General features: G+C 40.6%; 2 protein-coding genes across 3 annotated transcripts in view; both read left to right on the forward strand.

Moving 5' to 3' along the window:
• The window catches only part of LOC149264209 (vesicle-fusing ATPase-like), a 320,022-nt gene that overhangs the window by 89,964 nt on the left and 202,775 nt on the right, over positions 1–27,283 (forward strand). For both annotated transcript variants that reach the window (XM_089427646.1, XM_089427644.1), the window contains exons 8-9: positions 12,456–12,555; positions 12,835–12,890. In XM_089427646.1, coding sequence (XP_089283772.1) covers positions 12,456–12,555; positions 12,835–12,890 — 156 coding nt within the window. The remainder of the gene's footprint in view (positions 1–12,455; positions 12,556–12,834; positions 12,891–27,283) is intronic.
• On the forward strand, positions 113–867 carry LOC149264210 (uncharacterized). Its single transcript, XM_089389324.1, has 2 exons — positions 113–378; positions 494–867. The coding sequence occupies exons 1-2, from the start codon at positions 251–253 to the stop codon at positions 843–845; spliced, it is 480 nt and encodes a 159-aa protein (XP_089245450.1). The 5' UTR covers positions 113–250; the 3' UTR covers positions 846–867.

Below are 27,283 nucleotides of genomic sequence, written 5' to 3' on the forward strand. Positions count from 1 at the left end.
TCATCCTGTGTCCAGAAGATGGTGTGATCTCCAGAACAACGTATAGAGATCTCTAAACAAATTGAGACATATAAGATGGCAGGTGGCACATTTGGCTTTGAGATGGCTATCACTGATAGGACGATTAAAATGCCAGGTATTTTTTAGTTTGTAACTTTGTTTCAAATTTCATTGTCTCTTCAAATTCCATTTTTTTCTTATGTTTATTTAAAATTTTATTTGTAATTTTGTTGTAGATGCATGGTGGAAAATGTATGGTGGCAGGGTACCCCTTTTGCAAAAGCTTGCCGTACGCATCCTCAGCCAAACATGCAGCTCCTCAGGATGTGAGCGCAACTGGAGTGTATTTGAAAAAATACACAACAAGAAGCGCAACAGGTTAACACTTAAACATTTAAAATATTGCAAATTTCCAAATAAATTTTTGAATTCATTAAACAATATTTTTTTTATAATATTAATTATTAATTATTATTTCATGATCTTTGTACAGGTTGGAGTCCCAGCGACTTAATGACATGGTCTACGTCTACTACAATCTTCGATTGTGGGTGAGGCAACTTGAGAGGACACCTGATGTGGATGCCATCTCATTGGATGGGATTGACACCACTGCTGCATGGAGGGTTGAGGCCGAGAGGCCTCTCATGGATTCTACTGATGATTGGTTAGTGCAGGATGTAGTGGAGGGGGAGGAGGAGGAGGAGCAGGAGGAGGAGCAGGTGGAGGAGGAGGAGCAGGAGGAGGAGGAGGAGGAGGAGGAGGTGACACCGCCTACCCGGGCTACCACTGCCACCAGTAGAGGACGTGGTCTACCTCCTGTAGCTCCTACTTCTAGTTCTTAAGCTTCTAGAGCACATCAAACTCCACTGCTATTTCCACCAGTGCAGGCACCAGCATCTACATCTAGAGGGAAAGGGAAAGCTGTGACATTTTCTCGCAAGAGGGGCAGAGGAAATCAATAGGATTAGACTTTCATTTTATTGTATATGACATTATGACATGATGAGATATATTATCATATTTTTTGTTGATATTTTGAGGCTGAGTTGGGACTCAGGAGTCAGGACTTACTATTCAGGACATGATTCAATGTTATGTGTGATTTTAGTGCTAGAAATGATATTAAACATCTTATATATTAGTTTTTTTATCATATGTATGTGTCAATGTATTTATTTTATGTTGTAGATGGTTTAGATATTAAAAAAATTGAAAAAAATGAAAAAAATGAATATTTTTGTACCAAACGCTTTTTTCCTGATTTTTCCGATTTTTTCTGATTCGTTCCCCGCGCCGATTTAATCCCACTCGCGCTTTTCACAACATTGCTACATACTCACTGAGAAATCATTGGACAACCCGTCCCTTGAGGCATAAATCCTGAGTCCACTGCACAAACACCGTTGGAGCCCCAACCCCACAGCCATCGGCACCCCTCCTGTTGCACACAACCAGGACTCCCGAATTTACCAAGCCACCGCCATTGCCTTTGATGTGCTCCAAGCCACTATCGTTAGATTCTGTCGGCTGATAAACTGCGCCCCTTCATTCGCCCACACAATCGCGGCTTCCTATTCATCTTTGGCCTATAAGATTCTCTGTCGTCTGGTTACACATAGTCCCTGTGCTGCTCATGTTCCTCCATCGACCCTGTTCCACCTCTTGTCCCGATCTATCGTGCAACCCTCCTGTTGCGTGGTCACCGCCCGTCGAATTCTGCGTCCCTATCTGTGTTGCATGGTTGCGAGGGAGCGATCCCCCTTGTGGAATCCGCTCCGGAGCACGCTTCGGGCGGGAGCACATCGGGAGCAACCCCGGGAGCACGCTCCGGGTGGGAGCGCATCGGGAGCGACCCTAGGAACGCGTTCCCTACAAAAATTTCGCTCCTTGCCTTTTAAGGAGTGATAGAGGGAGCTATTACAATTTTTTTGAGTGTGGCAGCCTAATGTTCAATCCTATGGCCTTAGCGTTGATATGCAGTTCATGGTAATGTTGGTAATGTTAAATTCTTAAAGTAAAAGTGACATTCCCCTTTATCTTTCATTTTCATTGTTTTACTTAAATTTTTAACATTACCATGAAATGACTCAGGATGTTTGAGAGTGGTTTCGACCTCATGGGATTTCATGTGGAGAAAGTAGAATTTTAGATCTCATTGAAAATGCAACAAACTTGTCATTTTTTCAGGATTTCAGAATTGTGGGGGATTGCAATGTTTCCATTGGATTTTGTCATGTACTAGGGTATGGAACTTGTATTTAATCAAGAGCACCAAACCCTCTTTGCAGGGGAGACTCCCAATGATCAAGAGCACCAAGGTCGTTCGACTATGCAGGAGGAGACTCCCAATAAAGCACGAGACAAGAAATTAGAAATTTCTCATGGCAAGAGGGTCAAGCAGTAGATAATAGATTTACTTGTCTTTTCTAGTTTCTAGTACTTTTTATAACTATTGACTCTTTCATATTTATTATGGTATTTTTTGTAAACAATATATGACAATTTAAGTTTGAAGTTTGAAGTTGGCATTTATAACTCATTGGTAATGAATTATGAATATGATGCTTCGTGAAAGTTGAAAGTTGAAACATTTCATTTCATGTTAGATATTCTTTGTTATAGTTTGGTTACTTCATAATGGTAATGGTTACAAGTACAACTTTAGTGATAAATGATGACAAATGTTATATATTGAATTTTGAAAGCTTGAAACTTTAAGATTGATGAATCATGAGACTCGATATGTTGTATGTTACTAACTTGTGGACGTGGTTGATGAAGATTATAACTTCTAGATGATTGATGTTATATGGTTCAATCCATGTTTTTATGTTTTTTATATCTAATTCATCATTCTACATGCTTTTGTTGACATATATGCATCAAAATATATAAAAATTCACATTATATAAAAATTAGCTCCCGATTCGCTCCCGAACTGGGAGCTTTTGAAAATGTCGCTGCTCGCTCCCGCTCCCAAGTAACCTTGCTCTGTTGTCTCCCTAGACTGCCAGTCAATCGCTCATCCCTGTCGATTGATTCCTATTCAAGCCGTCTAATTCCGTTGACTGTCATAACCTTCATTAGCACGTCTATAGTTCGAACTATAATCAAATTATAATTATATAATAAGGTCATATATTATTCACATATAACCTTATTATAATTATTTGATAAAAGAAAAAAAGAAAAACAAGCTATTATTATTCAATTAAAAAAATACTAATTAAAAAAATTTACTATATTATATATAAATTTATAATTTAAAAATGTTAAAAAAAGAGAGAGGAAGTGGGGTCTGCAATGAAGAAAAAAATGGAGTCTAATTTAGAAATAAAGGAAGGAGTATTTCTAGAAACTTCATATAATTGTGCTTTAGTGCTATTTAAATTAAAATGGACTCTTGCAGGAAAAGATGTTACGATCTCTATCTCGCCCGCTGAAAATAAAAATGATATAAAACTTAAAATTGGAAACCAATTAGTGATTCCTGAGTCAAATATAATCGAAAAATTAGACTTCTTGGATAAGAAACAATACAAAATAACTGATTTATAGTTAAACATTGGGGATTCTACATTCATGTCGCAATTCTCTGTTCAATCCCTATGGAATGATCAAGGTGACATTATTTTGGGGTCACCTTGGATGGAAACACTGAGATCCTTTATCCTAAATACGAAGAAGTTTTCGACATTTTCTTACAAAAAGAAAAAAATAAGACTACAAGATGTTACAGTGAAGCCAAATTCAATAACACCGGAAATTCAATAACACCAGATGACATACACGATATTTCAAAAGTCATTTTTCAAGAAGGTAAAAAAGTATTACAAAATATGCAAGGAGAAATTTACAAAATCATTACTGATAGAAATGAATAAGTTTATGGACTTAAAGACCATAGTGAAAAATTATTGACACAAATTAAGAAGATTAAAAGTGACAAGAAGTCGCTAAAAGACAAGTGAGAACAACTTAATCAAGAAGAAGTATTGAAGTCTCCAGTCGTAACAGTCCAAGTTGAAGATAAGGGAACAAATATCAATCTAGTCAATATCACAACTCAAGAAGAGGATAAACCAATTGAAATGAAGATGTACTCAAAAGTTTTAGTTCAAACATCAGAGATTTCAGGTGAAGATTCTATAACTACATCAGTGCCTAAAGTAATTCAGGAAATTACCACACACATGTTAAAGGAAAGTCAAACAAGAAGAACTCCTTATTTACATCCTGTTGAAGAAAATGTAACTAGGTTCGGTCTTCATAATGACATGATCTCTGTAAATGATGTAATAAAGAGAATAAATTATTTTTGTATGCCTTGCTACATGGGTTTCATGAGTAAGAAGTGTCACTAAGTGAAAGACTTCTTCTTGATGTCTTTAGGATTTATTTATATGTCAAAAAGTCATGTCATATGTATAGAAAATCTTCATGAGTTTATGTAAATGTATACAAGTCCACAAAGTTGTGAAGAAACCCTCCAAAGACCAAGCATAATCCTCCAAGAAGTCTGCAAGCGAAACAAGAAGAAATTCTTCATGTCGGCTCCAAAATAGAATTAATTAAATAAATGAAATTCATGTCGGCTCAAGAAAATAGTCATGACGGTTCATGGGTTCATGTTAGCTCAAATATAGGTGGCTCACCACTATAAATACCCCGTTAAGGTATCCACAAAACACAGATCAGTTTCGCATTTCTCTGTGAAACTTCGTGTGAAGATGGGTGCAAGTCTCCGCAAATAAGAAGAGATAGATCTTAGGTTCTTTCTTTGAAACTTCGTATGAGAACAGAAGGAGCAAATCCGCATCACCTTAGGGCAAGAGATCTAGGGTTTTTCTGCACCTCGGATGGGTTTAAGGGCAGCCAAACTAGGTCTCGGATTGCTAGAAAGAGCAAAAAGGCAAGCTACATCTCGGACACAAAGAACTTCAGATGGATGGATATTCTCAGCATAAGAAGTCTCAGATAGTACCACAGTCTTGATGAGCCGCAACATCAACAGTGACACAATTGATCAGCCTTGGATTCATGACAGCAAAGGAGCATAATAATCTTAGCATAATGAGAAGTGGTAACTATCACTGTCTTGACCTAGATGGAAAGATAAGATCACACTCTCGGTGGATCGGTTTCATAAGCATGAGGACTTCAAAACCCTTATTGTTATCTCTGTCATGGATGGAAGATCACTATGATCCTAAAGGTGCAACCTCAGTCTCGGCACACATATCTTACATAATTATGTTGAAAGAGAACTTCGGAAGTTTGGGCACAATGAGAAGCAATGACAAGGGTTTCAAGCAGTATTAAGTGCTGCTGTAGTAATGACAGTGATAGTCGCATTCTCGGCACAATAGGAGTTGTGACATGAATGATTAGTGACAAAGTCATCATCTAGTTCTTGTAAAATCATGATCTCGTTGAAGATGTAGAGATCACTTCTGTGGTAATTTCAAGGGACAGTCATGGTGCAGCAATGATGTGATCAATGATGGCAGTAGTGACAAAGATATCAGTGATGCAATAGTGATGATGATGACCTATGCAGTGCCCCAGGAAGAGGATTGATGTCTTGGTCTTGGAGTGGCAGAATGTATCAAGGGTCATGGTCTTGGTATTCGTCAATGGAATCTCTATAAGAAGAATTTTGCGTGGGTTTTCCTCTCCAAGAGGGAGAGGTTTTGGCCCTGGCAAAAAGCCAAACATTTGTGTTCTTGTCTCTTTTGTTTTTGATAGCAGTTTGATGAAGTAAAAACACACACTAATAATGAATGAAAGATCAAGATAAGATAAATTGTATAAATACTTCACAAATTGTTATCATGCATTAGAAGAATCATTGTAATTTCTAAATGCCCTAGATTCTTCAACATGGTATTAGAGGGTAGGTTCAACAATCAAAGAAAGGGCAAAAAAGAGACATACAAGAATCAAGATTCTAGCAAGCTCAAGGATGGCAAATCAAACCCTAGATTAGAGATCAGTCTACAACAAAAAGGGTTTTGGATGTCAACAGTCTTTAGATCTTAGGGTATGTGACATTAGTTTTGACAAGTTCATCTTCAACATCTCAGTATCTCAGTTTGAATACTTAAGATATCAGATCTCAGGGGGAACTTGATTCAAAGGCATATATAGGAGTGCATATGGACAATACTCAAATTAGAAGCTGTACTATCTAATGCATCGCTATGCAACATGGCAAGCAACTTCAATTTGATATGTATCAACAGTTCGTTGGAAGGCAATCTTCTATCAAGGATCTCAATCAATGGAAGCATCAAAACATCTGCTCCAACTATTGCCAACATGATCAAGATGAAGACTTCATCTTCACAATCAAGTAAGTACCTTTTCATTTTATAATCAAATTTGGTTTTATGACTTCATGATTGCAAGAAGACCTATATATTGGATGGGTCATCAAGGGTCTTGCATGGAATGAAAAGGATTGTCATTATCCTTAGAGAAGTCAGTACATCAAGGTCTCCTTTGAAGTCATGAGAACTCTTTAGGTTCTATAAAGTAAGAAAGGAGACATAAGAAGGACACGTGAAATGCTAGAGGATATACTATTTGAAATGCAGTAAAAAAGAATGAAGAAATATCTTCATGAGATTTTAGTTACGAGATTTGGGAAAAATGATGAGAACATAATCATCATTGATATTGATATTTATAAGCAAGGTAACGAATGTCCATGAATAAGCAGGTTACCTCAGTCTGTGGTCACTATGCTAGATACAGAAAGGTAAGTTGAAAGGACTCAACTATGTGCAAAGGAAAAGTTGGCAAGACAGAATAGTACTATGGAGGAGTTGAAGAAAAGGACCAAGGGAAGAGGGAGTAGCAGATCTCTACTATGAATGAGATGATGTCTCTCTCACAAAAGGGTCCTATCAGAAGTCCTTGCAGATATGACCATGGTAAGAAGATGCATCATGATATCATGGAATCAAGAGCTCATATAGGAATCATAAAGGATATATCTCTTGGGAATCTCATTGTACATTAAAGGAAAGGAAAAAGTCATCCAGGATAAAGGAAACATTTGCCAAATGGGGATATACTAGATTCTGAAGAGTCTCTGATAGAAACCTCAGCAGAGTATCCCCTAATCTGGGAAGGCAACAAATGCTTCATCAGGAATTCCAACTTATGGAAATCATGAGATGAAGGACCGATGACATGATGAAGCAGATCAAGGGATTGAAGATATGTTCAATCAAGAAAGTTGCTGAAAGAAGCCTGAAGGGAAAATGAGGTATGTATGATTGTATTTGTATTTGTATTTGATATTATAGTGTCATGAAGATGGTTGCAGGTAAAATGGATCGAACAAAAGGGAAAGGATCTCCTCCTCTGAAAGGATTTTGAAATACTTAAGTCACACTAGATGAAATCAACATAATATGTCCTCATATAAAGCATGTGGTAGTTGACTACAATGGAAAGAACTCTAAGAGCTCTTGGGAATGAAAGACATGGGGATGGAAGAGATCATGAAACATGCAACCATGATGAAGGCAATCAACATTCAGAGGATCAGGAAGACTTGACTAGGAAATCTCCCGGAAAGATGTGAAGACTCTGATGGAAGTTTGGAAAGATGAAGACCCTTGACAACTAATATCGTTGGGAGATGTGTCAACATGTATGCAAGATGTTGATACCTACAAGAAGATGTCACTGGTAAAAGGCCATCACCAAAAGGTAATATGTGATTTGTTTTTGGTGTCTAACCTCTTGGAAAAGTCTGGGTATGTGTGCAGGGCCAAGGTAAGGAGAGTTGTGAAGGATGTCACAACTATGTACCTTGTGAATCACTGTTGAAGAAAAGGTGAAGATAGATGGCCCTATGAAGGAAGCCCCAGATGTAAAGCCAAGGAGGATACTTTCTGGGATGACATGATGAAGGAAAGTGATGGATGGCTGAACCCTACATGTGAAGAAATTGATGACATCGAAGTCTTGGATCATCAGTCAACTAGAAGACCCTATAAATTACTGATGATAGAGTCCTTGGTTAAGAGGGAGCTCTGGGTAGTTCCTATGAGTAAAGGAACTCGAGCAAGTTTCTAAGTGAAGAGAAACTTGGAACTCGTCCCTAGTTAAGAGGGAGAGTTAGACACGACATTCTTGTCTTCAGTTTGGAAAAAAGAATGGAGGATTGTGTAATCATCTGGCATCCGACACTCTTTGAGGATGTGGTAGGGCATCCAAGACAAGAGTGGGCAAGAGGACTGATATTCTTGACGGTTGGGAACCCAAGATGAGAATAGCCCTAGTAGGGCATACTTAGAGAACACTCGGGTGGGTATGACCCTAAGAGACACAATGATGATGTGTGTCTATCAGTCATTGGTCTTGCCAACATTGTGTTGATTTGGGGTAGCATCGGATGTGCTCTAGCCATGAAAATTGGTGGAGAGGCTAAAGCACATGAGATCTCTAAGACCCATAAATGGTTTGGACAGATTGTACATGGTTTGGGAGATATGAAAATAATTAATATTTTTAATGGAGTTCCTAAGTTTAAACTTAGGAAAAATAAAATATTAATGGGTATGAATATAAAACTGAGTTAGAAGGTTCCAAAAGTCATGGATCAAGCCAAATCTAATCTTAGCCGTTGATTAGAGATTTAATCTCGGCTGTTGAAGGACCAACAGGAAAAGTATAAGAGGAGGCTTGAGGGTCAATAGGAGAACACACCAGAGTGATCAGTCATTCGATTTACTAGAGCGGGGTTTGCTAAATAAAGTCGAATCAATGATCAACAATGAGGGGCAGTGAGTACTGGATAGAGAGGCAGAGATAGTGTCGAGAGACCAGTGTAGAGGCAGAGAGGCAGATGCAGAAGCTAGAGCAGGCCACACAGAGCCCAACAGAGACAGCGCAGAGGCTAGAGGGCCTGCATCATCCACGCAAAGGGCAGCAGGAGTGACGTAGAGGGTCCCAGAGGCTGCGCAGTGCCTCAGAGGGCTGACGCAGAGGGTTCTGAGGTTGACGCAAAGCAGCAGAAGGCTGACGCAGTGCTTCAGAGTTGCTGGAGAGGGTTTCGTGGGACAAGTTTTTTGAATACCTGTTTCTGAATAGAGAGGTATTACTGTTGGTTATTTTTCTTTGTCGGGTGAGCCAATTTGGCACCTAGTTGTACTCAAGGATATACTGCATAATAATAAACCCTCATAATCACTGCACCTGTTTTGCCGCATTGAGTTTTTCCGGGGATGAGTTGACCAAAAGTAATGGTGTCACTTGTGTGTTTGCTATTCTTTCAGCTGTTGATCTGTAGATGTTGAGACTGTATTGTGTTTATTTCGTTATTTATATGTTTTAAATAACTTGTTCAGAATTAAAAAGTAGAAGAAATAAACTAGAAGAATACAAATTAAATTTCTAACGGATAGACTTAGAAATTTCAACACATTGTGCTTTGATCTAAGTGAGAGATGGAGATGTTAGTCAAGGCCTTGCTATATGGAAACAATGTTGGTTGAAATGATGCTTTAACAGATGGATTGCAAATCCGATTCTTCTTATGAGAAATTCTTCAGATTGAGAATGACCAAGTACCATTATGAATACCTCCCTAGTTAAGAGGGAGTGTTGAAGAAAATGTAACTAGGTTCGGTCTTCATAATGACATGATCTTTGTAAATGATGTAATAAAGAGAATAAATTATTTTTGTATGCCTTGCTACATGGGTTTCATGAGCAAGAAGTGTCACTAGGTGAAAGACTTCTTCTTGATGTCTTTAGGATTTATTTATATGTCAAAGAGTCATGTCATATGTATAGAAACTCTTCATGAGTTTATGTAAATGTATACAAGTCCACAAAGTTGTGAAGAAGCCCTCCAAAGACCAAGCATAATCCTCCAAGAAGTCTGCAAGCGAAAACAAGAAGAAATTCTTCATGTCGGCTCCAAAATAGAATTAATTAAATAAATGAAATTCACGTCAGCTCAAGAAAATAGTCATGACGGTTCATGGGTTCATGTCGGCTCAAATATAGGTGGCTCACCACTATAAATACCCCGTCAAGGTATCCACAAAACGCAAATTAGTTTCGCATTTCTCTTTGAAACTTCATGTGAAGATGGGTGCAGGTCTTCGCAAATAAGAAGAGAAGGAGCAGAACATCTCGAGTTCTTTCTTTGAAACTTCGCATGAGAACAGAAGGAGTAGACCCGCATCACCTTAGGGCAAGAGATCAAGGGTTTGTCTGCACCTCGGATGGGTTTAAGGGCAGACAGACTAGGTCTCGGATTGCTAGAAAGAGCAGAAAGGCAAGCTACATCTCGGACACAAAGAACTTCAGATGGATGGATAATCTCGGCATAATAAGTATCAGATAGCACCACAATCTTGATGAGCCACAACATCAACATTGACACAGTTGATCAATCTCAGATTCATGATAGCAAAGGTGCATAATAATCTTAGCATAATGAGAAGCAATAACTATCACTGTCTCAACCTAGATGGAAAGATAAGATCACACTCTCGGTGGATCTGTTTCATAAGCACGATGACTACGAAACCCTTATTGTTATCTCTGTCTCGGATGAAAGATCACTATGATCCTAAAGGTGCAACCTCAGTCTCGGCACACATATCTTACATAATTATGTTGAAAGAGAACTTCGGAAGTTTGGGCACAATGAGAAGCAGTGACAAGGGTTTCAAGCAGTATTAAGTGCTGCTGTAGTAATGACAGTGATAGTCACATTCTCGGCATAATAGAAAGAGTTGTGACATGAATGGTCAGTGACAAAGTCATGATCTAGTTCTTGTAAAATCATGATCTCGTTGAAGATGTAGAGATCACTTCTGTGGTAATTTCAAGGGACAGTCATGGTGCAGCAATGACAAAGATATCAGTGATGCAATAGTGCAACAGTGATGATGATGACTTCTGCAGTGCCCCCGGAAGAGGATTGATGTCTCGGTCTTGGAGTGGTAGAATGTATCAAGGGTCATGGTCTTGGTATTCGTCAATGGAATATCTATAAGAAGAATTTTGCGTGGGTTTTCCTCTCCAAGAGGGAGAGGTTTTGGCCTTGGCAGAAAGCCAAACATTTGTGTTCTTGTCTCTTTTGTTTTTGATAGCAGTTTGATGAAGTAAAAACACACACTAATAATGAATGAAAGATCAAGATAAGATAAATTGTATAAATACTTCACAAATTGTTTTCATGCATTAGAAGAATCATTGTAGTTTCTAAATGCTCTAGATTCTTCAACACATCCAAATCACAAGAACAGACACATCAATCAATCTACGAATCTGTATCACTCAGAACATAAAAAGCAAACTTATGTTCCGAAGAATACTAAAGTTTGCACCATCCAGTCCTGTGAAAACAATCTATCGCAAGTTTCCAGTAATCAGAAGATTCCATAGTAGATTAATCTAGGATGGTCATATCCATTCTCAATCCGACAATTTTGTTTATCACTTAGAGGATCATATTGTCTTGTATCAATGAAGATGACAGTTCCGAGACGAGAAGACATTCGAAACAGAAAAAGAGATCAAGCCTTTTCATCGGCAAACTTGAGGACAAAGTTTTTTGAAGAGGAAGGCAATGTTATGAATATAATTTATATAAAATTAATAAAATTAATGTAAACAATAATAATCATAATAAGGTTAACTAAATAGTCATTAGTAATGAAAAGACATGTCTTAAAAGACATGACCATTCATGAAGAGGCACTTGCCTAGGTATATAAGCAGGCTTCATTTGTAACATTCACATCATCTCGTCAATTCATTTATACACTATTCAATATACAATTACCTGTCTTACAATGGATGTCTTTATCTTCAAAGTATTCTAAGATTATTGCTGCGTATACGAACTTTGATCGATACATCGGTATCAGAGCATTCCTCTGATTATACGAACCTTGTTCGTTACAAAGGTTGAGACATGTTACTGCTCTGCATGATACAATTAATATAGAGTATGAAATGTCAAATGCATCTTTAGTCCTTTAGAGGAGAACATCAAGAAATAAAAGGGAATAAATATTTTCACAAGGAAAAGAATGAAAATAAAATGGTTGATTGTTCGTACAACACCCAAATCATGGCAGCCAGCATATGTTTATGATAGTGGCAGTGAGCATTATTGCAGGCTCGCCTACGAGAGTAGCTCCTACATTGCACTTAATGCAGTCCGATATAAGCGTTTACTACAGCTGCCCCCCATGATCAAAACTTATAAGGGGCAAGATGCCAAAGTATACATTGTGATTGTTATTGTTGACAATTTATAAGTGTGTGGTGCTTTTTTGGTGTAATTTGTGCTTCCTTATCAAGATACTATATTTTTTATTTTTTCTGTCATAAAGTTGTTTTCTGGATTCACTGTGTACTTTGGTAACTGATTTTGCCTTTGTTTGGTATTATTTAAATATTTCCAGATTGTTAATGGACCTGAAGTCTTAAGCAAGTATGTGGGAGAAACGGAAAAAAATGTTCGGGATCTTTTTGCTGATGCGGAGAATGATCAAAGGACTCATGGTATGTTGTTAGATTAGGCATGAAAAAATTGTGATTTTTTAATTAGCCTTTTGCTTTCTTTTCCTCTGTCATGTTTTCTTCGTATTTTCAAGGACTTGCTTTCCATCTGTATACTGTAGTGCTTTTATTTGACATATGCTTAATATTTTGTGCATGTGTTATAATTTGTTTGTTTCTCATTTTCAGAGATAGTGGGTTTCTATTGTTTGTTTGCTTAAAGTTTTTTGGTTGATATGCTTCATATGTTTTCATTCTAATTCAGATTTTGGATCATTACAGGTGACCAAAGTGAATTGCATGTTATTATTTTCGATGAAATTGATGCTATTTGCAAGGTAAATACTTTTTATTTTCTGTGTTTTGAAAATGTCAAAGTAGAAACTTCTTTGGAAAGCATTTCATGAACTAGACAGTATTGCATACAAAGCAAGATGGAGGACATAAATGACAAATTGGCAATGAGGAACAAGTTCTATAACCTAAGAAAGGGGTGGGCAGGCTGTATTAGAGTACTTTGTTTATCAATAAAAAGTTGTATCGTTTACCCAGAAAAGCACAAGGAACAGATTTTCCAGGCTGAGCATTACGCCAATGAAAATCAATATTTCTCAGATTTGAATGAGATTACCCTGACCACTATCTCTCTGAGAGTCTGATGATACTGTTCCAACAATTAGCTTTACCCAGATTGCAGCCGTCTTGTCTACTCCAAAAGATATTCACCTCTATTGTTGGATAGTTGGCACGACCATGTATGGATTTGATTTAGGACCTTGGAGAGGAGTCTTGTGAAGTTTTTCGTTTGGGCCAAATGTTGCCCTTCTTTCTCGTCATTTTGTTCCCACTCGTACTCCTGGTCATATTGTCATATCAGATATCTCTCTTCAGAACCCTGGTACTAGTACTGTAGGACTTTGCCCCATCGATGCTTAATCATCCAAGATGCCAATGCACCCATTATAGCTTCAAAGATGTCAACGATAACATGTTGGATTGTGATTGATATGTTGGCCAACCTGAATGTAATGTTCCTTTCCCAAAGGTCCAAACTTTCATCAAATTTCTGAGTTTCTATTGTAATGTTCAGTGTGAGGATTTGTCAAATCAGCCTATGATATTGCTGCTGTAGGTATAGTTTTAATTTGATGTTTGAGTAGATGTGAGCGGATGTACAATTTATTCATATATGTAGATAACCAGACTACAGACCAGCCTTATAATATCATCACAATCTCATAAACTACTGATATGAATGACATTATTTTATCAGTTTAGGTAATCCGGCTCACTATGAAATTTTTGTTGATTTGGGGTAGCATCAGATGTGCTCTAGGCCTCAAATTTTGCAGGGAGACTTGGGCACATGTATTCCAAAGAACCCATAAAGTGTTTTGGGAAATTCCATCCAGAAACATTAAAATAATTAATATTTTTTAATGGGACCCTAAGTTTAAACTTAGGAAATTAAAAACTTTAATGGGTATTAATTTAATTGTGGGTGTAACTTCTAGAAGAAGACAAGGATAAAGCTAAAATGATCTTAGCCATTGATTAGCTTTTAATCTGGGCCATTGAATGCCAATGAGAAGATTATTTAAGGAAGCTTGAGGGTCATTTGGAAAAAACACACCAAAATATCAAGAGATCGAATTTCTGAAGTGAGAAGTTCTGATTGAGGAGATTTCTTGCAGTTGACGGGCAGGGATAGCATCCAGAGAGGGAGATTTTCTCAACCGGAGAGAGTGATCCAGTAGCCCAGATACAGAGGTTGACATAGGGCCATGTAGAGGCAGCGTAGAGGGTGAGAGAGAGTTCGAGATTTTGCTGGGAAGAGTCAGTTTCAGAAGCCGGGAGCTGGGGTGGGAGACCGGGAGGCTGAACGCAGAGACTCCAGGCAACAAATCGATCAACAAACTGGGTGACGCAGTGCCTAGAGAGGTTGACGCAGGGACTGCATGAGGACTGCGCAGAGGCAACGTAGGGCCTGCTAGAGGCACTTCATCTAGAGTCTGGATGAGCCGGGATTTTTCTTAGGGATTGTGTGAGGTAATCTCACAAATGTTTCTGCCAATAATTCTTTCTGTAACTGAATAATCGGAGAGGTATTTAGAGATGTATTCAGAATTTGCTACTGCTTAATAATAATAAACCCTAAGAACTGCTACACCGATTTTCCCGCATTGGGTTTTTCCAGGAACAATTGTCTAAAAATAACGGTGTCAATTGTGTTGTATTTTCTTTCTTGCTCATTCTCTTGTTTCTGCATAATATTTAATTAAGTGAAGGTTGCAGTGTATGTATTACGATATTTGACGTAGGAAACTGCAAGTAATTTGTTTAAAGGAATTTAACAAAAAGGAGTAATATCATTAGTTGCTGCAGTAGGGATTACGGTTTAGGAATTTTCACATGGCATTAGAGGTGCAGGTGAAGCAAGAAGAGCAAAGCCGGTAGATCCAATGCTGAGCAAAAGAGGGAGTTCGACAAAGCCACAGAAGGCAACAGTTTGAAACCCCAGAGGGTTTGCGCAGTTCTTAGCTGGAGGGCTGAAATTTCGAGGTAGTCTTTGTCTGAGTAAGTCGACGGAGAGGACTCCCAGTTCGAATTTTTGTTGGGGTAGAGGGAGCAGCGCTGAAGCCTCAGTGTGAGGAGAGCTGGTGGAACATAGATTTTTCTGTAAGCAGTTTGCTGCGCAGAAAATCGTCAGAAGAAAGAGGAGAAACATGACTGAGGGAATTTCTTCTTCAGAGAATTCCTAGCCAAGGAATTCAAATTCTCTAGAGTTAAGTAGCAGCAAGGGGCAACAGTTTTACTAGCTCCAACACGGAGTGCGTAGGCTTGCCCAGCAGCAGCACAGAGGAGAGAGGAGGTCATTCAACTTTCTATTTGTGGCAGAAATGGAAGCCCGTGGCTTGAGGGATCATGACAGGTTGGACGAAGCATCCAACTATGTCATCTGGAAGGCAAGAATGTCATTCCTTCTAGATGAGCATGCCCTCAAGACATATGTCGACAGCGTGGTGGCTATGCCTGCAGATCCAGATCCGTTGAAGAAATACCGACCTGAGATGGCGAAGGCGAAAAGAATGATCCTTGATGGGGTAAAGGATCATGTGGTTTGTCAGATCGCTAGCAGAGGGACTGCTAAGGAGATGTGGGAGCTTTTTCTATGTTATATCAGGGTTCTTTCGAGCAGCGAAAGATGTACTTGGAGTAGAAGCTGAGATTTGCTCTAATGCGGAAGGGAGAGTGTGTGGATCCATTCCTCACGAAGCTGGAGGAAACCTGTGATGAATTGTCTGCTACGGGGCATACACCTCAAGATTCAGAGTTGGTTACACTGGCCCTTAAGTTTGTCTAAGATGAGTGGCGAGTCTTTGTCCAGAGTATCCCAGGCAGAGCAGCATTGCCGTGGGATGAGATGTGGGCAGCTCTAAAACAAGAGGAGCTGAGAAGAGACTTAGTCAAGGTTAAACTTGACGGAAGCAACAAAAGTGCGTCGAAGTCCAACGAGGAGGAGGATAATGCAACCCTTGCATCGAAGGGACAACAGGAGCAGTGGAGACGTAAGAAGGACGTCTCGAAGATCAAGTGTTTCAGGTGTGGTGAGATGGGTCACTACACTACACAATGTCCCCTTAGGAAGGAGGACAAGGATGAGAAACACGATCGAAGGTTACGCCCGCGAAGATCAAGGAAGGTTAGTTCGCCATGATAGTCGAGATACCTTGAGGAGGGAGGTGGGCTGATTTGGAGTTGTAGTTCGAAAGAGCTACAAATGGGTAGGATCCTTGGGTTGTCCACCTTTAGGATCATTTCCTTGCTATGGGAGCCCAGATCAGAAGTAACAGGATGGACTAGTGTCGGATGGTGCCAAGGAGTGTCGGGGAGACAATTTCAGTGGCTAGGAGCGCCAGAGACTGAGCATTGCAGAGCAGAGTTGGCAGCAGTGCAAATGGCACAGAGCAGAGGTCAACAACAACGCAGTAGATTCAGAGGGTCGGTGCAGAGACTAGCAGTAGTCAAGCTCCAACATTCATGTGGTATCATACTGAACACAATTAGTTTAGTAATTTTTGATGTTTTTCCGTTGCAGCACTTGAGAGGGAGCTGTAGTACGGATGTAGTGTTGACAGTGGCAGTGTCAGCAACAGTACAGTTGCAACAACGCAGTAGTTGGTGGACAACATGTCAGACATCAGCAATGCAGAGGACGATGCTTCAGAGTCAGAGCAGTATGCAACAACGTATATTGCTAGAGCACATTCCTCGCTAAGAGGGAGTGTTGATTTGGGGTAGCATTGGATGTGCTCTAGGCCTCAAATTTTGCAGGGAGGCTTAGACACATGTATTCCAAAGAACTCATAAAGCGTTTTGGGAAATTCCACCCATAAACAATTTTATAATTAATATTTTTTAATGGGACCCTAAGTCTAAACTTAGGAAATAAAAAATATTAATGGGTATTAATCTAATTGTGGGTGTAGCTTCTAGAAGAAGACAAAGATCAAGCTAAAATGATCTTAGCCATTGATTAGCTTTTAATCTGGGTTATTGAATGTCAACGAGAAGATTATTTAAGGAAGCTTGAGGGTCATTTGGAAAAAACACATCAAGAGATCAAGAGATCGAATTTCTGAAGTGAGAAGTTCTTAGGAGGAAGTTCTGATCGAGGAGATTTATTACAGTTGAGGGGCAGGGATAGCATCCGGAGAGAAGGAGATTTTCGTAGCTGGAGAATCATCAGTAGAGAGAGGCAGAGAGTGATCTAGTAGCCCAGACGCAGGGCCACGAAGGGCCACGCAGAGGCAGTGCTGAGGGTGAGAGAGAGTCTGAGATTTTGCTGGGGAGAGTCAGTTTCAGAAGCCGGGAGCCGGGATGTGAGACCGGGAGGCTGAGAGTAGAGACTCTAGACATCAAATCGATCAGCAAACTGGGTGAGGCAGTGCCTAGAGAGGTTGACGTAGGGACTGCGTGAGGACTGTGTAGAGGCAGTGTAGGGCCTGCCAGAGGCACTTCATCTAGTGTCCAGATCAGCCGACATTTTTCTTAGTGATTGTGTGAGGTAATCTCACAAATCTTTCTGCCAATATTTCTCTTTGTAAATGAATAATCAGAGAGGTATTCAGAATTTGCTACTGCTTAATAATAATAAACCCTTAGAAGTGCTGCACTAGTTTTCCCGCATTGGGTTTTTCCGGGGACAATTGTCCAAAAACAACGATGTCAATTGTGTTGTATTTACTTTCTTGCTCAGTTTCTTGTTTCCGCATAATATTTAATTAAGTGAAGGCTGTAGTGTATGTATTATAATATTTTCCGTAGGAAACTGCAAGTAATTTGTTTAAACTTTAAAGGAATTTAACAAATAGGAGTAATATCATCAGTGGCTGCAGTAGGGATTCTGGTTTAGGAATTTTCACAATTTTGACAAATAGTTTGCATACAAATGCTGTAGGTATTTATCTAGAAATTCATTGTCAACTAAATTTGCATAATGGGGATAATGGACATTCAGTTAGCTGCTCTGATTTATATATTAATCCAGAATTACATTAAAGGCTGATAAAAAGGTAATTGATATCAGATTTGAGAACAGAGAGCCATAAGACACAATAAATGAGGGAAAAGAGGACTTGGAATATATAGTGAAATTCTTCTTTCTTAATAGATAGGCTGCTACAGGAAAATGGCAGAAATAACACGGCCCCAAGGGTAATCTTCAAGCCTGGAATAAATATATCAGCTGACTCCTTAAGCTGGGAAGAACACTATGCACCGATGTTGAAAATATCGGTATCGGCAAAATATCGGTGAGGGTCCTGAAAACATCTTATCGACAATATTGGCGAAAATACCGACAAAATATCGGCAAACAATTTTTTTACCAGATTTTTTAATATAGCCGATTTTTTCAAAATATGGCGATATTTAACCGATATTTTGAAAATATCGCGATATTTTCAAAATGGAAAATATCGCGATATTTACTCGGCGATATATCGTTTTCTCGAAAATATCGTTTTATCAGCACTGCTATGCACATACACTGTTTGGCCTCATGATAATTCAGCACCTGGAAACTTTATAAATGTATCCTCTCCTCTTTGGATAATTTAGCCCTCCCTTTTATGGACAGAGATCGAACTTCTTTGTAGACACACAATTTTCTGAGAGTCATAACAATTAATCCTTGGAGAAGAGCTGGAAAAAATTGGCCTTCCTTTGTATTTATAAACCCAGCTCCAAGGCAAGTCCCTTGAAAATTGCAATTTATCCCTGTCAACTCTGCTTCAGATCTGAAATATAAGGTTTGGAATTGGACTGATGCTGGTGATTTGGACAATTCTGCCTTATTACCAGCACCCATAAACTAGGCTCGGCCCCCTTGTAATTAGAAAGATCTGCTCTTGTATTGCATAAGCACTCGGCCTCCTTGTACTTAGAATTTACCTTGGCCCTGGAACAATGGATTGGGAATTGCAACAGATTCTCAGCAGAACAACTCAGTGTACACACAATGCTGATCCAATATTTAACTCGGCCCTCTTGTAGTTTCTGAGCATGATCCTTGGCATTGGCAAGTTTATCTTTGGCACTTTTGAATACACAAGATCAAGCAAAAACTCCTCAAGTCTGAACAACTTGGCCCTCTTGGAGATGATATGGCCCTGCAAACAACTGATTCAAATGATGTAGTTTCTCTGCAATAAGCACAATGGAAGATCTGAAATAATCTTCCTGAAGAGCTAACTAGGGTGGCACTCGAAGTCCACCGAAATTAGCTTGAGTTTTGCTTGAAACTCTTGAAACTTGCTTGAGTTCCTTCCAATTGTCAATGAGATAGATAGGAATAGAATGAATTGCAATTGAGTTTCTCCTCTTACAATTCTTCATGGAGCCTCTCTCTAGTTTCTAGATTCTCCCTTTTTCCTTATTATTTTATTGGTGGACGCCTTTTTCCACCGTTTAAATGAAATAATAATTTGCCGTCATTCCAATAAAATAATAATTTGTCTCCCCTCTCCAATAAAATATTAATTTGGCGCCATTTCATTGAAAGAATGATTTGTCTTCCTCCTAGAGTTGCAGAAAATGCCCCCCCATGGAACTAAACTGGGATCTGCATCATGTACGGATCTGTGGGGGATCTGCTGCCGGATCTGCGGTTCAGAAATCATATCTTTGTGTTTGCAGGTCGGGAACAACTGCGGTGGCTACATTGGAAATTCCATTACACTTAGCCTTAGCATCTTAGCTGGTTAGGTTAGGAGTAGGTCTAATTGCATTCTAGTTTTCCTTTTGTACTCATCCCACACTTGCTCTCCTTTAGTCTTTCCTTCGATTTCTTACTTTTGTCTTGCATATCGCTTTTAGTTTAGTTCTCCATTTGCTTTGTTCTTTTGGTCTTCTTTCTTTGTTTTGTCTTGTCTTTTCTTTTATGATTTGCTTAATAAGACCTTGCATGAAAGATGCTCCATTTGTCTTAGAAGACAATGTGGCAAAGCTTTGAAAGGCAATTGTGATGACGAAGAATGCTTAGTTAATTTGATACCCCCTTCTCTATTTAAGTTTACATATCTTTTAAGGTCAATGATGTTTGAATGGAAAATGTGATCCATTCGAAGGGAAGCTCTTAGTGGAACCTTGACACTCGCATCTATTTTATTGTTCTCATTCCTCAACTTGGGATTGTTACTGAATGGTGTTTTGCATGCCAATCCAATCAAGTAGAGAAGGGAAAGGGGAAAACCTAGAACGAGCAAATCATTTTCAGAGGTATTTATAACTCTCTCTGAAGGAACAACCTCTCCTGCTCTCAATAAGTTAGGATCCCTCTTTCGCCTCGGTAAAATAATAAGTGCCTAAGCACATTTAACTAATAAATAAATAAAGGGTGAAAGAAGAGAAAGACTTCTTGCATAGAGAGGTGAAGCAAGTAACTTCGTTGGGGTACTGAACAGGCTCGTTGGCAGCGAAGCAATGCTTGTGTTTTTGTAGTGACTTTGCCGGGGTACTGAACAGGCTTGCTGGCAACGAAGCAGCACCAAAGATGAAAACTAAGACTCTGAATATCTTAAACTTGCGACTACATATTACCCTTCTGTTAGACCGAAACATTTGTGACACGACAAGATTTGTGAATGTGTTTAACTGAGGAAAGGAATAAAGGAGACTATATCTATAACTTCGTCAAATGGGGAAGCCAAGGAAATCCTCACGATTAATCAATACTTCCTAAAAGACTGAGACCTCACATTTAAGGGTAAAACCTAAACAAAGAAGCTGAAGTTCTACCAGTGTGTTGCCAAGTGTTGACACTGCAGTCAACACACTCAAAATTTTTGCCTACACTTGAATTTTGGAGCCTGCTGAGGATCTCACGATCTGTCGTCCCACGGTCACTTCATGGTTGGTTAATGTTTTGCAAAGTGTTTAAGTCTTCTCGGATTTTAAATGTCAAAATCACTTGCTCACACATGCTTAGTCCTTGATGAATTCACAAGCACATCTTTCTTTTGGAAGCGTAGATAGGCATTGCGCAGACCTTGAATGTAAGGCTTGCGCAGTCTCTAGGAATAGAGCTTGTGCAATGTTCAGTTATAGTACTTGCACAATCACTGTTGACAGTTTTGCACTGTCCATAAGGATAGTGTATACGCAATGTCCAACCCAAGCCAACGGACAGTGCGCTACATTACGTAACAATCCCTCTCACTTTGGTTGCAATTGTATTTCTATTTCACTGAGTTTTCTTAATTGTCACTTTTGCGCACCTTTGCTCTCACAAGTATCGCTTTCACTTTCGCGACTATCATTTTTGCTGGCATTCGCTTTAACAAGTGTCGTTTTCATGTTATCTTAGCTTTGGCATGTGTCGCTTTCACTTTCTTTTGCTTTTGCAAGTGTTGTTTTCACGTTTTCTTACTATCGCAAGTGTTGCTTCTAACTATTCTTACTCTTGTATGTGTCACACCTTTGCACATCACCAGAGGTAGTTCTAATGCACTCTTCAGCATTAGGTGGTCCTATAAATCATAATAATATGTGCTAGACACATTTCTACAGCTTAGCGCACTTTCTGGCCACAATCGACACTTTTGTCGCAACTTGTATTCTAAGTGTCGCAATGTGACATTTCAACCATTACACTTAGAAATAAATGTCACTTTGTTATTGTTTCAAGGTGTGATTGCTAATCACGAGTCCTATGCATTCCCCTGGCTTGTATTAATCACATTCATGTGTGTGATATATGTTTGAGCCTCGTCCAAATGCTTTTCCCTCTCTTACTCTGCTGGTCCCACACTTAGCCATTTTGGAGCTCTTCTTGGTCCTCCTGCCTAGTGCAAGTTATGAAGGCATTGACCCTCTTACTAGTTGATGAGCACAACTTATCCATGAGCCTAATTGATGAAATTTATTCCTCCTAGACTTCTGCAATGAGTCTTTCTTAAGGTCATCTCCTATGATTGCAGATTGAGAATCTTCTAAGTATAGTCACGTAACCCTTGTTTCTTATACTGACTCACTGCACTGAGCTTTGATCATTTATGCCTTGCATAGTGCATGGATCACACCTAGCTGGCAGCAAGGACCTCCTTCATCCCCTTGCAAAAGCAAACTGTGCAATGCAAAGGCCCTCCTTCCTTCACACTGCAGTGAACACCTTCTTGGCTAGGAGACTTAACTTTCTGCTGCTTGTCTCAGCTCAATGCGCAATCTACCTTCCCATTGAGCCTCCCTCTGCACATAGCGCAGTTCTAGTGGATAATCAGTCCATGTTTGAGCCACTACAACGCTCCACTGTGCTAGCATAGGAGCCTGCCCTTCAAGCACTATGCATGTCGCAGTTGCAGTGCCTAGTCTTGTCTTCTCTGCTGACTAGAACCCCTCAGTGCACCATGCCTTGTTCTCCATGCCTCCCTAGCGCATGTCGTAGTTCTAGTGTGTAATGTTCCATGGTAGGAAAAATAGTGTTATGCAAAACGAACAATAAAAGCAACACCATGAAATTAAATCAGACCATCAGACCACAAAATTGGCAACCAAACTGCATTGTCTACTAAATGGGAAGAGGTGCACAACAAGGTGCTGGAAATTGGAATGTGTGCACCAGGGCTTGCTCTAGGCAAAGCTAGCAAAAGCCCAAAATGAACAATGGAACACCCTCCTCAAATTTGTTGGTAATCCAGCCCAGGAGTTGCATTGTTACTTCCCAGAAAGGTGCTGCTACCTGAAATGATCTGATGTTAGAGCCTTTCGTGTTTACTCATAAAATCTTGGGAAATTAATCCACGCTTCTATGCAAGAAACCTAGAATAACCCACGAAGGAATTGGCCAAATGTTGACCTTGGAATTTTGGCCCAAATTCCCCCTAGCTCCTCTTGTTGCTAGCTAAGTTGGGACCCATTTTTGACCTCTTAGATCTGCCTAGAAAATTCTATAAAATTAGGAGCGTACTCCTTGCCAAAAACCCAGAAAAACCCAGAAAGGGTTTCTCTTGGTTCCAACCTTCAAAAATTGACCCTTCATAGCTTGGCCCCCCTCCAAATACGAATTCTGTTGCTGTGACTGGTCATGTCAATCTATGCACTCCCAACTCCAACAATCCTCCTCAAATGGTCCTCCAAATGATCTCCCAGCTCCCCAGCTCCAAATCCCGGGATAATGTTGCCCCAACAAATCTCACTCCAATGGGTGCACAGTCCTTGCATTATTGTTACTCTCCTTGTTCTGCGCTGCTGTAACTCTCCTTGCTCTGCGCTACTGCTACTCTCCCTGCTGCTGGAAGTCAGCCTCCTTGCCGCTATTTTCCTACTGCTGTAACTCGATCCTCCTACTGCTCCTTTCCCTGCGATGGTAACTCAGTGTCCTTGCTGTTACTTCCCCTACTGTTGGAACTCGACTACAGTTGCTGAAATTGTCTCCCTACTGTTGGAACTCGACTATAGCTTGCTGTAACTCGTCTCCTTGCTGCCGCTACGAAATGAGATGAAGAAGAACTCCCTCCTAAGGCTGGCAATCAAAGTCCACCGAAGCAAGGGTTGAGATCTCCACTCGGAGACACTTGTGTGCTAAACAACACAGTAACCCGGTTAAGCAGCTTGAGCAACTAAGATTGAGTTCAATATGTCAAAAGATACCAAATGAGGCTGAGCCTTTATTTATAATTCGTGGGCCTCTTTTCCCATGTGGGCCCCCTCCAAATAGCAATTGGACTTTCTCTCCTTAGTCATTCGAACTTCCCTCTAAGGTGGTGCGTATTTTCTCATGTGGGTGGCCCCCACACTATGCTCACAAAACATTTCAGCCCCTTTTTCTTTCCTAAGTCTTTTCCAAAAATCACATGGGCCCCATGGCCTTCGAAATTGTCAAAATTGTAGAATAAATAAACTTGTAACAATTTAATTTTGGATGGGACATTACAATCCTCCCATCCCAAATGTTGCTTGTCCCCAAGCAACTTCAACCCCAGATGCTCACGTACGTGTTCACTTTCCCAGGTGGCATCCTCGTCCGACAAGTTCCTCCAATGCACCAAGTTCATCCAAGTTCCTCCAAGTAATACCGGGGTACCAAAAGTGTCGCTGAGTCATCTTAGGTCCCTGCATTGTCCTGACATGAAAGAATCCCTCAATACCAAGATCCCAATCCATCCTGGCCCACCTGAAGCTCCCCTCGCTCCACTCACTATCTTGTCTGGTATAAATACTAGAAGTCGCCCACGCCATCGGTGACTCGCTAAAGCCCAAAGGAGGACCTGAGTGACCTCCGCCTATTACAGTCGACTGACCCCTAATGATCGCTGAGTTGTCTGAGCATGAGTAACCACAAAGAAAGCCTGCCTCAGCATCCAATGAAGGCTACAGTGTACTCCCATGTGCCAACCCCAGAGTGAATTAGAGCACTCTCTACCATGACTCCAACCATCACGAGGTAGAGTGATCTATCAGTCAACTGAATCCCTGCATCCCCTAGTTGGACCTGCTGCAACATAGCTATGACGACTATAGGAATCCATCCATGCCTCATCTCTAGTCCCTGCATGTGATCAATATATATGATCCATATATCGTGGGCTAATCTGATGCATGCTAATCTGCCCTGTACCTGCCACTGTGTAGTACCGATGATCGCTGGAAGCCACGTGTGCCAAATAACTACCCCTTGAATGCAACCAAAATATGGGTATCCGATGCTCGTAATCGACTCAGGGTATGTGGATCCCTCATGTCCCTACCAACCATCTCGCTTGGGTCTACCATTCGTCCTCTCGATAATGTGCCAATATAATGTCTGGAGCCTGGACACATACTGGGAAACTCCCTCAGCTGTATCCGGTATCATCTGCTCATGCATGGTCCCGACATGCCCTGGGAAAAGAGTGACACATGTCTCCCTCGTGACTAACTCCCCAGACGTTGGCTCGGTGATGAATAATATGCCACCCCTGCAGATGATCACCTCGTCCCCCAACTTGTGGCTGTCAACTGACGCACCAACCCAATGCCACTGCTGAGAAGTCTCTCCCCTAGTGCGCTGAGTGTCACCCAAATATCTCGAGTGAGCTCGTCCCTTGCTGCTCCTGCCCAAAGTGCAAAAAGTCAACAACAAAATTGTTAATTTTAGGTATGTTATATGCTGAGAGCAAATTTACTTCAATTTTCATATTAGCTCAATATCAATTCCATATTAGCAATCACATTTAGCATGATAGTAAAATGTAGATAGAACATAAACATAAATCGCAGAAAACAAGCCAAGACAAGAGGACACAAGATGTGGCGCCAGCTAGGGACAAACCCCAATGTGGGGAAACTCTTGATCAATTCTTCTTATATGTCCTTCAATAGTTCAGTAGAGAGAGAGATAGTACATATACATCAGAAGTCAACCTTTTGACTTAGCTAAATAAGAGCAGAGATCTTCTCTAAGAAGATGGCATATGAGGTAGCTGATCTGAGCTCAGGTGAAGGCATACTGCATCCACTGATCCTCCAAGGTGACTCCATCACTATGCTGCACCCAATCATCACACTGGACCTCATTACTATGCTGCACACATCAAACTGCTGCACCTTATCATCATGCAAATGAGAATGATACCTCCCTGTGCTGGATCATCATGCTGTACCTCACTGTGCCGATCATGCTTATGCTACACTTCGTCGCTCTGCCCATCACGCTGCATCCATCATGCTACAACATTTATCATCATACTATTGCATCCTACCAGCTGCACTCATGCTGCTGCACCCATCACATCATGCTGCACCCCTCTGGGGTATTCAACACTCCATGTTAACCCAACACGTGGCTCCCACAGGCTACTCCGAATCTGATCCAAATCTGGTCAATATCCTTGACCCAACGCACCTCTAACACTGCTCCAAATCTGCTTGTCACTTTGTTGTTCCTCACTGTTCTGGTTAGGGCACTTGGGCATACTACTGTAGCCCTCAACTCTCAACAGTTCTCGAACAACCCTTCAAAAACTGCGGACTAGGCAAGGAGAGATGCTCCTCCTCCACGCTGAAGGTAAGGGCTCAAGACAGCCCTCAAATCTGCCCACGCTAGCTTTGTTGTAGTGGTATGGCATGTGGCCTACCACACAACACTACTGCTGCTCACGACACCTTGCAACAATGGTACAACCCATATGTTAGCCTTTAAACAAGCTAGCGTTCAACTCCTAAGGCCTCAACCTAGCACAACAAGCATAACAACGTCCTACAACAAACTTCGGACCTTGTTCAACCCTTGAAACAATCCTCCACCTTGACTATATCTAGGGCTGCGTTTAGGTCTCCACCTTGCCTGTGTTTAGGGCTGCGTTTAGGTCTCCACCTTGACTGTGTTTAGGGTAGCCTCAACATGACCACGTCTTATGCAGCTTCATCATGACAACGTACTAGATCTAGGGCATGTATTCTCCACATGACTGCGTCCTAGATCTGGGGCACGTAGAGCTAGGGCATCATCTTCTAGGAGCCGCGTAGATCCTTCTTCCCCATGGTAGCATCTAGGGCAACATATCTCTTAGGATCTCTCCTCCCACCAAAACCCAAAGACAAGTGGAGAGGAAGAGATCACAAGAAGAGTATGTACAAATGACTAGCAAGCCGCCTCTTTTTGTACTAAAACGTTGAGCACATGTGGGGGCAATTTGGTTGCTGGTTGACCTTGACGAATTGTCACATAACACAAATAAATTCATATCTCCATGAATACTTGTCGGAATCGGATGATGTTTAGATCAATCCTACACCTCTTGATGAGAGGAATCCAAGAAAAACATCAGTTGCCATAAATAAGATGACCCACATGTAGTTTGGCCCTAGTTTCCAATTTTAACAAAAATCGACTGCGCTTGTGAGGGATGTAGAAGAGGGTCAGGCATACGAGTCCTCGCGGATACCCTCAAGTATCGCTCATCTCTGTCCCTGTCAATCTTGGGTGAACTACACCCAAAGGTATGCCCGATATCTTCGTCCATGGGTCTCCCTGGAGGCAACACTCCAAGACCTTGCTGTGCAACACTATATGCCATTGCATACCACGAATCATCCCAGTACTCTTTGACATGCCACTGTACACTGTGGCATATCCCTGTACACTGCTGGATACCCTCAGCGACGGCTATGTCATCATATACCGTCTTGTGTCTTGCCTGTATCACTGTACCTTTCACTCCCCGCATGTACTCAATGCAATGTGAGGCAC

Source organism: Pinus tabuliformis, chromosome 6 (assembly GCF_031772625.1).
Source record: "Pinus tabuliformis cultivar Carrire ecotype Pingquan chromosome 6, CPIR1, whole genome shotgun sequence".
Lineage (NCBI taxonomy): Eukaryota > Viridiplantae > Streptophyta > Pinopsida > Pinales > Pinaceae > Pinus > Pinus tabuliformis.

Excerpts from the sequence above, each read along its gene's own strand:
- LOC149264210 (XM_089389324.1), top strand. The coding sequence starts at position 251 with ATGTATGGTGGCAGGGTACCCCTTTTGCAAAAGCTTGCCGTACGCATC. Across the intron at positions 379-493 it reads CACAACAAGAAGCGCAACAG|GTTGGAGTCCCAGCGACTTA; the intron begins GTTAACACTTAA and ends ATCTTTGTACAG.